At 34.8% G+C, this 14,526-nt stretch overlaps 1 protein-coding gene across 1 annotated transcript in view; it reads right to left on the bottom strand.

Annotated features, from left to right (window-relative positions):
• Nucleotides 1-14,526, bottom strand: part of LOC126481218 (valine--tRNA ligase) — a 209,189-nt gene that overhangs the window by 63,417 nt on the left and 131,246 nt on the right. The window contains exons 11-12 of the mRNA XM_050104822.1: nucleotides 4,966-5,139; nucleotides 3,587-3,817 (exon numbers count right to left, since the gene is read on the bottom strand). Of these exons, the coding sequence (XP_049960779.1) occupies nucleotides 3,587-3,817; nucleotides 4,966-5,139 (405 nt within the window). The remainder of the gene's footprint in view (nucleotides 1-3,586; nucleotides 3,818-4,965; nucleotides 5,140-14,526) is intronic.

The raw sequence follows: 14,526 nt of genomic DNA, 5'->3' as shown, positions 1-14,526 counted from the left end.
CTGTGTCCTAGGCATGCCCGATGTTAACTGACTGGGCACGGCCCGTGCTGCCGGAGTTGTTGTTGTTGTTGTTATGCCGGCAGAGGTCGCGTCTGAATTCTCGCGTGCCCTCTGGTGGACGGGACTCTACTTGCGGCAACTACCGTCCGTGACGCGCCGTGCCGATGTGCGCCTCCCGCGATCTTTCTGGTGGCTACTGCACAACTATTCATTCATAATGAGAACATGTAAACTGTGCTCTAGAATTTTAATTTCTTTCATATGAAACAATAATAGGGGGGCAGTTCAATGAGGGTTTCAAATATTCTGCAGTAAGCTTAATTTATCTCCCTAATGGTGTATACAGAGAATTAATTCAAGAAAGCTGGAAGAAGGAAATCCACGTATAAAGGCTATAAGGATTTTACAAAGTTTAACTTTAAAAACCAGTCATGTAGGACACGACAGTTAGAAAATATAAAAATTACTGTAGGATTTTTTTTTTTAGGAAAGCATTGTGCTGCTATCAACTGATAACAATGATTTAAAATTCATAGTCCTTAAGGGGGGACGTACACGAAACTGCAGTAATTTTAAAAGTATTTTATAAAACTCTAATTTTTTAAGATAATCAATCCAAATTTGGTACAGTTATTAAGAAATGTTATGCGCATATGAACCTAAATTTTCATTTTTATTGACCTTTTACATCTTTAATTACTAACAATTAATTTTTTTTCAACAATGTAATTACAAATGTTCCTTTTTTGAGAAAACTGTGAGAGCAATGTTAATGAATTTTTGTACACACTTTCATACCAAATAATTACAAAACTCTGTGGAGCAGAATTTTTATATCTTCTTTTGTTCAGTTTTTACGGGTCTCCCAATTTCCCTGAAAAATAATATATCAAATTTAAGGAATATTTTCTACCATAAATACCTTACTATTTTATTAAATGAAAATTCCTTCCACAGAATTTTTCACTATAGTACTGACTAGTCATATACCAAATTTCACTTCTCTACCTTTTGTGGTTTTTGAGAAAAAGGTACATAAAGTTATAAAAATGTAAGTTACGGGAAAACTGAATCAATGATTTGATAGTGTTTGTATTAGGTCTTACCGTCTCTGTGTGAACTAGTGCAAGCCATATGCATACTCCTCTTCATCTGCAAGCAGTCTCTTCTTTGCTTGTCTTCTTTGGTTAACCTGCTGTTCAATTTTATTGGCTGTAATATCAGCCGCAGCAACTCTTTTGTCATCGATGTCCTTCAATATTGAATAGGTGAAAGCTCCTGGATGAAATCCTAGCCTCTGTAGAGTTTTTATTCTTCCAAGATTACCATTGTTAAAAACTAAACAAGCATCATATGCAGCAATTTCAACAATAATTGTTGAAACAAATGTTGTTTTTGGGCAACGTTTCCAAATCAGTGAGTTGTAACTTTCATTAGGGTTTTGTGTCTTTCCATGCACACACTTTCGTAGGAGGTCTGGCTCTGCTAAACACCTAAATGTTGGTTTTATAGCACTTAAAACAGCCACAGGTAAACTGTGCTTGTGTGAATAGTTCATGCCATCACGCTCAGCCTGCTTGAATTTGCACCACGATATGTCACACAAATTATGTACAGGTTTGTCATCTGTGGATAGTTTATGAAAATAAATAGACCACACAGCCTTCTGCATGTTATTCAAATTTCCACTGTTGTCCCTTATTGCCTTGCCATAGTACACTTGTAAAGAATGAATTTCTTTGTCTGTGAGTCTGTTGGGACCACCTAAAAGTTTTCCATCCTCAAGTTTCCTGCCCTTCAATTCACGTTTCAATTTTAAAAGTCTGCCTCCCATTCGTTTTTGCACATGTCCAACACATTCCAACTTTTCTATAGCACAATGGGGACCATAAGGTTCACTTTCCAAAACAGTTTTGAAGGAGCTGGAGTCACCATCACCAAGGTATTTTGTGTATCTAACACCGTACTTTTCCACACTTCGATGGAACATAAGTTTCATAGCTGCAGGTTCCATTCCACCACTAGAACCAGAATAATTTCTACAGCACACTTTCTTGTGTTCAACCTGCCACTTATTTTCTTCCACTTCACCAGCTCTCTTTCCGAGTACACAGCTATAGCAATATTTGCTCATTACCTGAACGTCAAGAATTTTTCCAGTATCAACACTAATGACAGATGATACTCCATACAGTGATGTATGTCCACGCTTCATCCACGTTCCATCACATGACACACACAAATCGGTGTCTGGCGTGTTATCTGCTTCTGTCTTTAGTTCACTATTCATCTTCACAGCTTCCTTTGCAGAGGACTTCAAGTTTTCTTCCACTTCCTCTTGAAGAGCACTTAGCAGTGTTTTATTTCCAGTGGTGTACCTAGCACTTGGTTGTGGCATGTTCATGATCCCACAAAACAGTCTGGTACCTTCCCTGCCTATGCCCAAACATCTCATGCCATATATTAAACGCATATTTGCTTCATATATCCGGTTACTTGATGCCGAAGTTCTAAAAGCAGTGTCTGAATGACAGCTTTCACAAGTAAGATGCAACATACACACTATTCCAATTCTGTTTTCTTCGTCATATAATCTCAAACTTTTTGCACCACAGTCAGCACATACACAAGCAGATGATATAATATCAGATAGTATTTTCAAATCAATAAGCCTAAAACCACTAGTAGCTTGAGTGTCTGAGCCACAATCATCAAGTGATTGACAGCTGTCAATTTTCCTTCTCGAAGCACTCGCTTTCTTGGTTGAAGTATCGTTTCCATTTGTTATTATGGGGCTGGTTTTCAAGTTGTCTTTACTACATCGAGAAGCTTGACACTTTCTAACCTTTTTAAACACCTTACTAGAACGCGGCATGCTGCAAAATATAATAACAAGTCTACTTACAACTTTCGTAAAAATGTATTCCAAACAAACACTCGTAAACAAACGCTATAAATCAAAGAATATAAAACCAGCGGCAGAGATATTATTCCACAGCCTTCTTGATGTAGTACACAAACGTTCCCTGCATTGTGACTGCACAAAACTGGAAAAAAACGCAGTATAAATAGATATACGAGAGGATGAAGACCAAGATGGGGGGGCGTCGCCCTGTGCAAGCTATTACAAATTATTATTTTTTTCCCCCTTAGAAGCGGAATTGGAACGTAATATTTGGTAATTGAAATTTCAATACCATGTAGTAAATGAAGAGCCAATAAAATTTTTTTCACAAATTTGGTCATTTTCATGTACGTCCCCCCTTAAACAAAAATAGATTTCTCTTAGCGTGCAGTCAATAAATATATTTATATAGAGTGCTTTAATTTAAATTTATTTATTTTACTTGGTGCTTTGTATTAGCTTTTCACACATTCTTCTCTTCCATAGAGTTTTGAGTTCCTCAATGCTGCCAAATAACCGTCAAAATCTAATTTCAGCACAAATAATTGCCTTTTCTTTGCTTGCCAACAACTGTTATGATCAACAACTGAAACCAGTAATGTAATGCCATAAAAAAATCAACAGAGAAAGAAGAGCCACAATGTATTTGAATGTATAATTAAAAATCTGTGTACAACAAACCTCTAAAGATATTCCATGAATGACATCCATAGGATCGATAACATTTCCCAAAGACTTGCTCATCTTCCTACCATGTGCGTCTCGTACCATTGGATGAAGGAATATTTCCTTAAATGGAAGTTTCTTTAGAAGTTTTTGCCCAAAGAATACCATCCTTGCAACCCAAAAGAACAATATGTCATGTCCTGTCTCCAACAGTGTTCCTGGATAAAAAGCCTTCAGTTCTTTTGTCTAGAAAAATAAAGGAAAGAAATTTCATTAATATTAACTTATGTATGTATTTTTTATTCAAATGAACAAACTAGCAACTAAGATGTTAAAAATGAATGACTTTTTATCTTCAATTGTAATAATTTTATTAGCATCTGGTTCAACATCCGGTTCAATGTTTTCGATTATTTACCCATGTTCAAATAAAATAACATTATATAGGACACACATAGCTACCAAAGATGTTTATACCTTTTTGCTTGCTGAGCCTTTGCTTTTAAACACATAATTTAATTATTTAATTTATTAATTTATCACATTTTATATATTTCATCATGGAGAATAACTTTCAGAGATGTGGAGCTAGTCAAGGTATACAAGCAAATTGAAGCAGTTGTTAAGAATCCATTAACATAAAATATTAAACTGATGTAAATTGTGTTCTTTTTAGTTATAGACTGAAGTGTTGCATTAAAACTTCTGCTGCAAAGTAACTATACTATACAACGGGCTAAATGCATACAAAATAAAACTTCTAAAAAAATTGTCCTTATAAATGTGTGTGTCACTCTAATGAATCACATCTCACAGATCCTGAATGCACTGTACAGTGGCTTGCACAGTATCGATGCAGGTGTTTCTCAGAGGAGCTTACTGGGGACCAACTCTGTTCTTAATATATATCAATAGTTTTACAGACAATACATGACATGGATAAAAATCTGTTCACACAAGACAATAACAATATAGCCTCTGATAAAACACTAGAAATCCTAGCTGAGAAGGTAAATGAAACTATCAAGAATTGGGCCATGTGTAATAAATTAACAATGGATATAAGGAAACGAATAGCATCAATTTCAGTTTGAAGAGCTGTCACTCAACACAAAGTGTTTAGCGATGAATATTGATTGGCCAACTGACATGGACACAATTTCCAAGCTGTAGAAAAGGATAGTAATAATATCAACTATAAGTAGTAGCCCGGCTCATTGTAAGCAAATATTAAAACAATTGAAGGTCTGCACTAAACAAACTGAGACCAATTACTAATCTGTTGTGCACATCAGGAAAAATATTATCAAGTATTTCACAAAAAATACTGTGCAAACCGTGGGAGACAAGAGCCAAGTGTTATCATAAGCTAAGAAATGTGAACCGAATCTTACCTCATCTGGCCATCCAAAAACAGAGAAAGGAAACAGCCCTGATGAAAACCAGGTATCCAGGACATCTTCATCTTGTTTCAGTGTAATGTCTGTCAGTGCCACATTGAACCTCTTTGCTGCTTTCTGACGTGCCTCGTCCTCAGTTCGCCCACTTACCCAGTTTTTATCATCATCCTAAAAACATAAACCCAGTATGACAAATGACTGTAACACAAAAAGCTACTAATGGTGTCAATTCAAATTTTGTCAATACATGAAAATGTTTAAGTTTCTGTCTGAAGCATATCAAGATTACTACCAAAACAATGAAGACCTCAAAATGAAAATGTCTGCTGCAAAACAATCCAGTGTGACAACTCAATCAGCCAACTGCTTTTACAAAACTGCCTTACAAATCAAAAAGAAAGCAAACTAAAGGATTTTACCACCGCTAAACACAAAAGAATGCTACATCTTTTCCATGGTGTAGTCAAAGCTGGCAAACTGTATCAGCAGAAAATAAGAACCCATTCTGTTAAACATGATTATCTGTTTTAAGATACAGCCATGAATCATACTATTGATCACTAAAAATAATCTGAAGGTTGAATTTCATGATAAATTATGTACTAACTGAATCACTAAGTAACATGCTTACACAAAATAAATAAGACTAAATGATGCATACATCTGGCCACAATGAACATTATAAAGTATTTACATACATTATAAAAGAGTATTTCTGTTCTGACAACTGATTACTACACAGAGATCTCAGGCAAAGTCACAAATCAACAGAAATGCAAATCACCTTTTGAATGGTATAATGGAAAACAAATCATGCAGAATGTGTCATTAATAGTTTTTAAAATGCTCCTTCTTTTGGTTTATTCTTTCCTTGCATTGAATAATAATAATAATAATAATAATAATAATAATAATAATAATAATAAACTGATAATAGATGTAGAGGTGACATATCAAGCTAAAACTAAACAAAGGTCGCTACACTACGCATACATTGATATCAAAAAGCTTTTGATAGTGTACCTCACTCATGGTTACTACAAATATTGGAAATATACAAAGTAGATCCTAAATTGATACAGTATCTAAACATAGTAATGAAAAATTGGAAAACCACACTTAATACCCAAACAAATTCAAATAATATCACATCACAGCCAATACAGATTAAGCGTGGAATATACCAAGGAGGCTCATTAAGCCCCTTCTGGTTCTACCCTGCTCTGAACCCACTATTCAACATGCTAAATAATACAAATTATGGATAAAATATTACTGGAACATACCAACACAAAATCACACATTTGCTATACATGGATGATCTAAAACTACTGGCAGCAACAAATCAACAATTCAACCAATTACTAAAGATAACAGAAGTATTCAGCAATGATATAAATATGGCTTTTGGAACAGACAAATGGGAGAAAAATAGTATAGTCAAGGGAAAACAAACTAAACAAGAAGATTACATATTGAATAACCACAGTGACAGCATAGAAGCGATGGAAAAAACAGATGCCTATAAATATCTAGGATACAGACCGAAAATAGGAATAGATAATACAAATATTAAGGAAGAACTAAAAGAAAACTATAGACAAAGAGTAACAAAAATACTGAAAACAGAATTGACAGCAAGAAACAAGAAAAAAGCTATAAATACTTATGCCATACCAATATTGACCTACTCATATGGAGCAGGGAAATGGAGTAACAGACCTAGAAGCACTCAATACACTTACACAATCACAATGCCACAAATATAGAATACGTCACATACATTCAGCAACAGAAAGATTCACATTAAGCAGAAAGGAAGGAGGAAGGGGATTTATCAACATAAAAAACCTACATTATGGACAGGTAGACAATTTAAGAAAATTCTTTATAGAGCGAGCAGAAACTAGCAAAATACACAAAGCAATCACTCATATAAATACATCGGCTACACCATTGCAATTTCATAACCACTTCTACAGACCTTTAGATCACATAACATCAACAGATACGAAGAAAGTAAATTGGAAAAAGAAAACACTATATGGCAAGTACCCATATCATCTAACACAGCCACACATCGATCAAGATGCACCCAACACATGGCTAAGAAAAGGCAATATATACAGTGAGACGGAAGGATTCATGATTGCAATACAGGATCAAACAATAAACACCAGATATTACAGCAAGCATACTATTATAGATCCCAATACCACAACAGATAAATGCAGACTTTGCAAACAACAAATAGAAACAGTAGATCACATCACAAGCAGATGTACAATACTAGCAAATACAGAATACACCAGAAGACATGACAATGTAGCAAAAATAATACATCAACAACTTGCCATACAACATAAACTAATAAAACAACACGTTCCCACATACAAGTATGCACCACAAAATGTACTGGAGAATGAGGAATACAAATTATACTGGGACAGAACCATTATAACAGATAAAACAACAACACATAACAAACCTGACATCATACTCACCAATAAAAAGAAGAAATTAACACAACTAATCGAAATATCCATACCCAATACAACAAACATACAGAAGATAACAGGCGAAAAAACTGAAAAATACATCCAACTGGCTGAGGAAGTCAAGGACATGTGGCATCAGGATAAAGTTGACATTATACCAATTATACTATCAACTACAGGAGTCATACCACACAATATCCATCAGTACATCAACGTAATACATCTACATCCAAACGTATATATACAACTACAGAAATCTGTAATTATTGATACATGTTCAATTACCCGAAAGTTCCTAAATGCAATGTAACATATACCGTACAGTTAAAAGGAAGTCACGCTTCATCAAGGTCCGCGTCACTTTCCATTTTTAACCAGACATAACTTCTGAGAAAGGAAAGGAATAAAAATAATAATAATAATCTGCAACAAATGTGGGCAGCGCCTAGATTAAGCTTATTTTTTTCCCTGTTGTTCTGCATGACCTGAATATAGATAACAGTTAAACCAATTCTCTTACAAAGCATGTATAATAATGATGACGATTCCAGGCTTCAAGACTTTGTGCCTAAAAGTCTAAGAAGCCGACTTTGTCTAGGGTATTGGACGGATCACAGGTAGAGGATAGTGAATGTTTCACCAGATATGATGGACAGCTGCAAATACAGCATAAGCAGGCCCAGACCAAGGAAAAATAAAACCAAATCCAATTTGCATTTGCATGTGGCAAAGTGGTCAATTTCTGTTCACCAGTTGTGTGGCTGAAATTTAAGTTCTGGAACTGAACCTTTCAGTCTTACCATTAAGTTCAATCAATGAGTCTACTCAACCCCAGCTGATTCCAGGTACAATCATCATGGAGCATTTTGATAATCACAATATTACACCATGTGGTCAACCCACCATCAGTACGACTGGCACATGGTCTTTTGGATCTTGGAATGATCAGGTTAAAATGCAGGGTGATTCAACAGAAGAAGTCAGAGTTCTCTGGCCAACTAAAACCAAAGCAAATCCATTTTTTGCAACACTTAACATACAAACACTTTTGCAATCAATAAACTTCATAAATTGGGAGATACATTAAAAGAACAGAGGATTCAAATTTACAAAACACAAATGATGGACAATAACGCCATGGATTTCAGTAATTATTGTCTTTTTAAAAGTAAAACTGACAAAAGAATACTTAATAATACAATCAATAACAGAGGTAAAAGCCATTGGTAATAGATGAAGGACAATTTCTCTTAAATGTGCAAATAAGGCATACACTTTAAATAATGCCAATATGCCAGTCAATGAGGATAACTGTAAAAAACATTAATAAGTTAATGAAGCTTGGGAAACATTAAAAAGCATCATCTCGAACACTCCCTCACACCATGTTAAAATTTTAATTGGTGGTTTTAATGCTCAATTGGGTAAAGAGAAAAAATACAAGCAAATGGTGGGTAGACTTCCAGTGCACAAATAGACAAATCAAAATGGCCAAAGACTTGTTGAAACATACAAAAATTTTAACCTTAAAATCATGGCAACACATTTTAAAAATAACCCTTCTAAACAAAAAAACTTGGCAGGTGGCCAATAATTTATTGGGGAATTTCAAATCGATCATGTAGCAATTTCATACCCTAACTACATGGAAATTTTAAATGTCCAAATTAGGAAAGGGGCTGATATAGATCATGACCATTATTTAATGTGAATGAAAGTAAAACTTCAACCTCAAAAACTCTTCATAACAAAAAATGTTATTCCAAAACTTGACACTGCTAAAATAACCCCAACTCTAACAAGCAAACTTGAAAAAAAAAAAAAAACCAGCAATTGGCAGAGTCTAAAACAAAAGTTCATCACAACAGCACAAAATTTAATTCCACTTCAAAAGAAACAAAAACACCATTGGCGGAAAGTGGACTATGAAATGGCAGTCTAGGCATGAAGCATTCAAAAATTGGAACAGTAACAAAACCGAAAATACGTACACCACCTTTCCAACTGTAAGAAATGAAACATCTAAATTAATCTGACAGACTAAAAGAAACTACGAAAATCCCAACTATTAGAAATTAAAAAAGACTTCCAAAAGAACAATACAAGAGACTTTTACAAACATTCAAAACAAAACTTACTGGTTACCAACCCCGAGGTCTTTGCTTCAAAACTGAAAATGGCTGCCTGGCTCTTAACAACCAGGAAAATTATAAGGTACTTGCTAATTATTATGAAAAACTATTAAACTGTCCAGAACCAGTGAATAAATTCCAACCACAGCAAACTAATAACACCAACCCTAACTCTAACGAACCTTACAAAACTGAAATAATGAAACAAATTAAAAGACTTCAAAACAAATGCATCTGGAGAAGACAGTACAATTGCAGAACTACTCAAACCTACTGGCCCTAACACTATAAGAGAGATCACTGAACTAAAAGGACATATCTGGCAAACTGAGAAAATACCCGAGGACTGGAAAACTGCCCAAATTCATTCACTGCATAAAAAAGGGGATAGAATTGATGTTAATAATTACCAAGGAATCTCTCTTCTCCCTGTTACATACAAAATTCTCTCAGTTAGGATCTAAAATTGACGAACACCAAGCAGGCTTTAGACAAAACAGATCCTGTCCATAGCAAATTCTTAATTTAAAACTAGTCCTTAGGCACCAAAGGATTTCTGGTAACAATGTTGTATGTACGTTTGTGGATTTTATGAAGGCCTACAGCTCAGTTGATCTTGAATCTTATTCCGAAACTTTAACGGAGCAAGGGCTGGATGATAAAACTCTAACACTGATTAAGGAAATGTTAAGTGACACTAGCTCTAAATTTAAATTCATGGGAGAAATTTCTGAACCACTTGATATACAGACTGGTGTTAGACATGGAGATGGACTCTCCTCATTACTGTTTAACTGTGTTTTGGAAAAGGTGATTACGAAATGGCGAGAGCAAAAGTAGAGTCAAAATATATATATCAATCAATCAAGTTGGGCAAAAGTAATATTAGAGTGGATTGCCTTGCCTTTGCAGATGAACTGACAATTTCAACCAAGGACATTACCACAGCTCAAAAACAAATTGAAAGTCTTAAAGAAATTGTAGAAAAAGTAGGGCTACAAATATAATTGAAAAAACGGAATATATGACATGCAACAAACAAGCACCAAAGTTTCTGAAAAGCTGCAAACAAAGGTTGCCATCAAAAAATGGCAACTGCATTCAGATTAACACAAAGTATTTACAATAAAAAGTCATTTTCTGTATTCAGTAAGCTTAGGCATTACTGTAATCAAACCTGAATCTCTTTATGGAGCAGAAACTTTAATTTTAAATAGGAAAAGAGTTATTGAAGAAATTCAAAAGAAAAAAAGAAAGATTATAACATAAATGTTAGGCCCCAAAATTACTGATGGAGAAACTTATAGGCTGAGAAGTAATAAGGAAATAGAAGAATACACAGACATACATGGGGACGAGAGGAAACGAAGACTTAAATTTTACAGCCATATTAAAAGAATGGCACCCATTAGGTTGACAAAACAAATAGCTGAATTCTACAAAAACAAAACTACGGCCAAAACTGAGCCAATTAAATGGATCACTGCGATTAAGGAGGACCTTAAATTAGTCTGCATGACTCTGGCAGACGTTACAGATAGAAAAACATTCGGGCAAAAGATATTTGCTTGGAAAGTTGGTCAGACAAAAATTAGAAAGTGGACTGGAACACCGTGCTCTGGTGAAACAAAGAGACTTCATTCTGAAAGGATGAAACAAATCTGGACACAAAGGAAGGCCAACCACCAAAAGTAACATTGATGGATTGTACCTCGTGTGGTCCTGTTGGGCCGCATGTGTGTATATAAAATGAGAGACAATATTTGAAATCAGTGCTTGACAACAGTTTTTCAAATACAGGTGTTAAAACTACTAAAATGAAACTGAATGAAAAGTCCAATGGTCCACTGTAGTTGTATCTGTTCAGATCACTTATAAAGTCACACAACTGGTTTCACAACTTTTAAGTTGCGTTTTCTGGTGAAAGTATCTGTACAACCTGTTTTTTTTTTTTTTTTAAGTCAATGCACTTAACTGAGATGTCCTAAAATACTGAATAACTAGACTTAAACAGGGGAGAAAATATTATGCATCAAGCTAGGAGTCTGGTGCAGATCACATACCCTCCACAAGAACAGCCTTACATATACTTCATAAATACGACTTATGAGTTAAGAACAGCCTTACATATACTTCATAAATACGACTTATGAGTTCATACTAAAAGAAAGTTACTTACAAATGCTATGTCATAGGTTATAGAATGCCGCAGAGTAAGTTTTCAACACTCCTCAATTGATAAAAAAATAAAAATAAAAAATAAAAAAAACCGTGGCCACAATGAGTATCATGTCTAAAACGGAAGAATAGAATTAGGAATCATAACTGTTCCTTAATTAAGAAACAGTGAAACAGAAACTCAAATGAAAAACAGATGGGGACCAACACCATGTGACATAGATCAACTGCCAGAAAACAGGACTGACCTGTGTTACGTTGTGAATTGTATACTTTCTGATGCTTTTGTCGGCCTGTGTCAAGTGACAAAATGCCCCTCATAGATGTTAATCAGGGAATTTCTGGGCCCTGTAGTGACTGAAGAATAAAATAAAGTTATTGATGAATGTAATGCATTGAAATCTACTGAATATTATTTTAACTGTTAATGTGGGTCCACCAATGACCGAAATGAAGAAGCGTATGCTGCCAGTCAAACATAGCGAAAGCTGACACACTCATGTGTATTTGCCACCAACACAGCAGCTGACAATAAGCTAAGAGGGTCTCACGTGTTGTTTATAGCATGTGCTGTGGCTGCTGTCCAGGTACTGAGACGGTGACGGAAATTGAACTAACATGAGCAACACGGAAAATAAGAAAGCACGACTTTAGTGCTCTGCTGAGGACTTACGGTCACCACACAATCTATTACACTGGGCTCTCTGTGTTACATAACACTGAAACTGACCAATACTAAATATAATAGTGTTGCAAAGACGAACTATTTATTTCTGAATAATTAAAGCAATGTAGACATTCAATGGATCAGAAAACCTCTAAGTGGACCAGCAGTGGGTGTAAACATGAATGTTACCATAAAAAACTGTAATGAGCTAACCAACATGATTAGAAAGTTGGGCAGCCTAATTTAAAATTTAAATAGAAAAAATCTACCAATAAACCTTGGTGCTCTAACCCAATTTGATTACTGAGAGTATTATCAGCAGACTGTCTCATGGACTTCATTATATATCTTTCCTCAAGGACATTTAAAACAGTTCCCTTCCTCTTTTTATGTAGTACCTATAAGTTGTTATGGAGATCTGAAATAGAATGTTGATTATGACTTAAGTGTCTCCCGTATGCTTTATTAAAAACAGTCAGGTTGACCACTAATAACTGTTTCATGCATCACTCAGTACTGCTGTTTCAGCTTTCAAATCTCCTTTCTTTTGAACAGTCAACAACACAACAAAAATGTCTTTGATTCACTAGTTTTAAATTATTTATAACTGTCTGAATTTCTTTAGAAGTACTCTCAACCACTGTTGGCATTAGGCTGGACGAGAAGCACTTCCTCTGAACAAAATTTCTTTACTGTTAACATTATCAATTTCTTTCTTGTTCAAGCATTCAACACCTCAACTATACGGTGAAATATTACCTTCACTCCATCCATTATTTATATTCCATCAACGACTTTCTATCAGTGCAACAGAAGGAAGAACTATTGACGAATCACTGTGATCCACTTGTTATTTAATGATGTGTAGAGTATTGCTGATCTTGTACATCCCCTTTGACATGCAGTTTATTACTGAATCATTCACATATCACAAAGAAATTGCTATCTAATAAAACTATGCTGGGAAATTTAATATATATAGTAACACTGTTCAATTAAACAGCTGTGAAAATCCATACACAGTTGATGAATATTTCTAAGAAGTCTACACCTTCCTTTTCAATATCTGATAACATGCTCATTGGAGTGAAGAATATCCCGAAATTGCAGTCACATGTGGCAATATCAACAAATCATTTGAGAACTGGAAATTAGAGGTTTATGGAAGAAACAATGCACAGGCATATTAGAAGGGCCTTTTCATATGAAATTTTAGCCATAAGAATCTTTGTGTAAGACAGGTGCAACATTTGTAGAATACTGGCCAAAGCATTAGCAAAATCAAAATTCTGACGGATGCTAGCACAATTTGAAAAAACACCCCACTGATTTTTTGCATCAATTTGTTACTGTGTATAAGCCGTGAGTGCACCACCTCATGCCAGAAGTGAAATAAAGATGAAAGTAATGGATGATAGCTTGGGGGTCTGCACTAAAAAGTGTTGTCACTCCATCAATCAAATTCTAAAATGCTATTCTTTGCCACTGCAACCACTTGCACTGTCCTCTGAATTTCTTTGATGATTCTAACATATTTTACCTCCAATAGATGGTCTTCTATTTTCTCTTTTGATCTGCCATTAGTTTTCTTTCCCAAATTTTTTCCCTCCAATGTATTTGTTAAAATTTGTTTCTATGAAAAGTCAAAAAAGTTTTTTTCATTTTTTAAATAGTATCTAGGTGGTGTCTTCACTTACTGATTTTTTCACGTCTTCCCTGATCCTCTTCATCCTTCTTTAAAGGTACATTTCAATTATTTCTAAGTATTTTCTGGCTTCAACAGTACACAACCTTCATGGCTATACAACAGAACATTCCATAAGAATGTCTTGATCTTGACAGTTTGTTTTCTTTTATCTTTCGTTTTCTAGACTAAATGACTTTTCAGTTCTCTTTCACTGAAAGCACATTTTGCTCTTGTTATTCATTTTCAGATTTTCATGCTGCATCTCATCTCTTCTGTAATTAAGGCACCTAAATAACAAAACATATCATCTTTTTCTGGTTTTCAATTCTAATGTCAGATGTGTTTCATACCATTTTTTACTATTGAATTTAAGTTGTATCAAATGCCTTTTTT

The sequence above is a fragment of the Schistocerca serialis genome, chromosome 5 (genome assembly GCF_023864345.2).
Source record: "Schistocerca serialis cubense isolate TAMUIC-IGC-003099 chromosome 5, iqSchSeri2.2, whole genome shotgun sequence".
In the NCBI taxonomy this organism is placed as follows: Eukaryota; Metazoa; Arthropoda; class Insecta; order Orthoptera; family Acrididae; genus Schistocerca; species Schistocerca serialis.
Note: the sequence above shows the minus strand (reverse complement) of the source record. Positions and strands in the feature narration are given on the sequence as shown.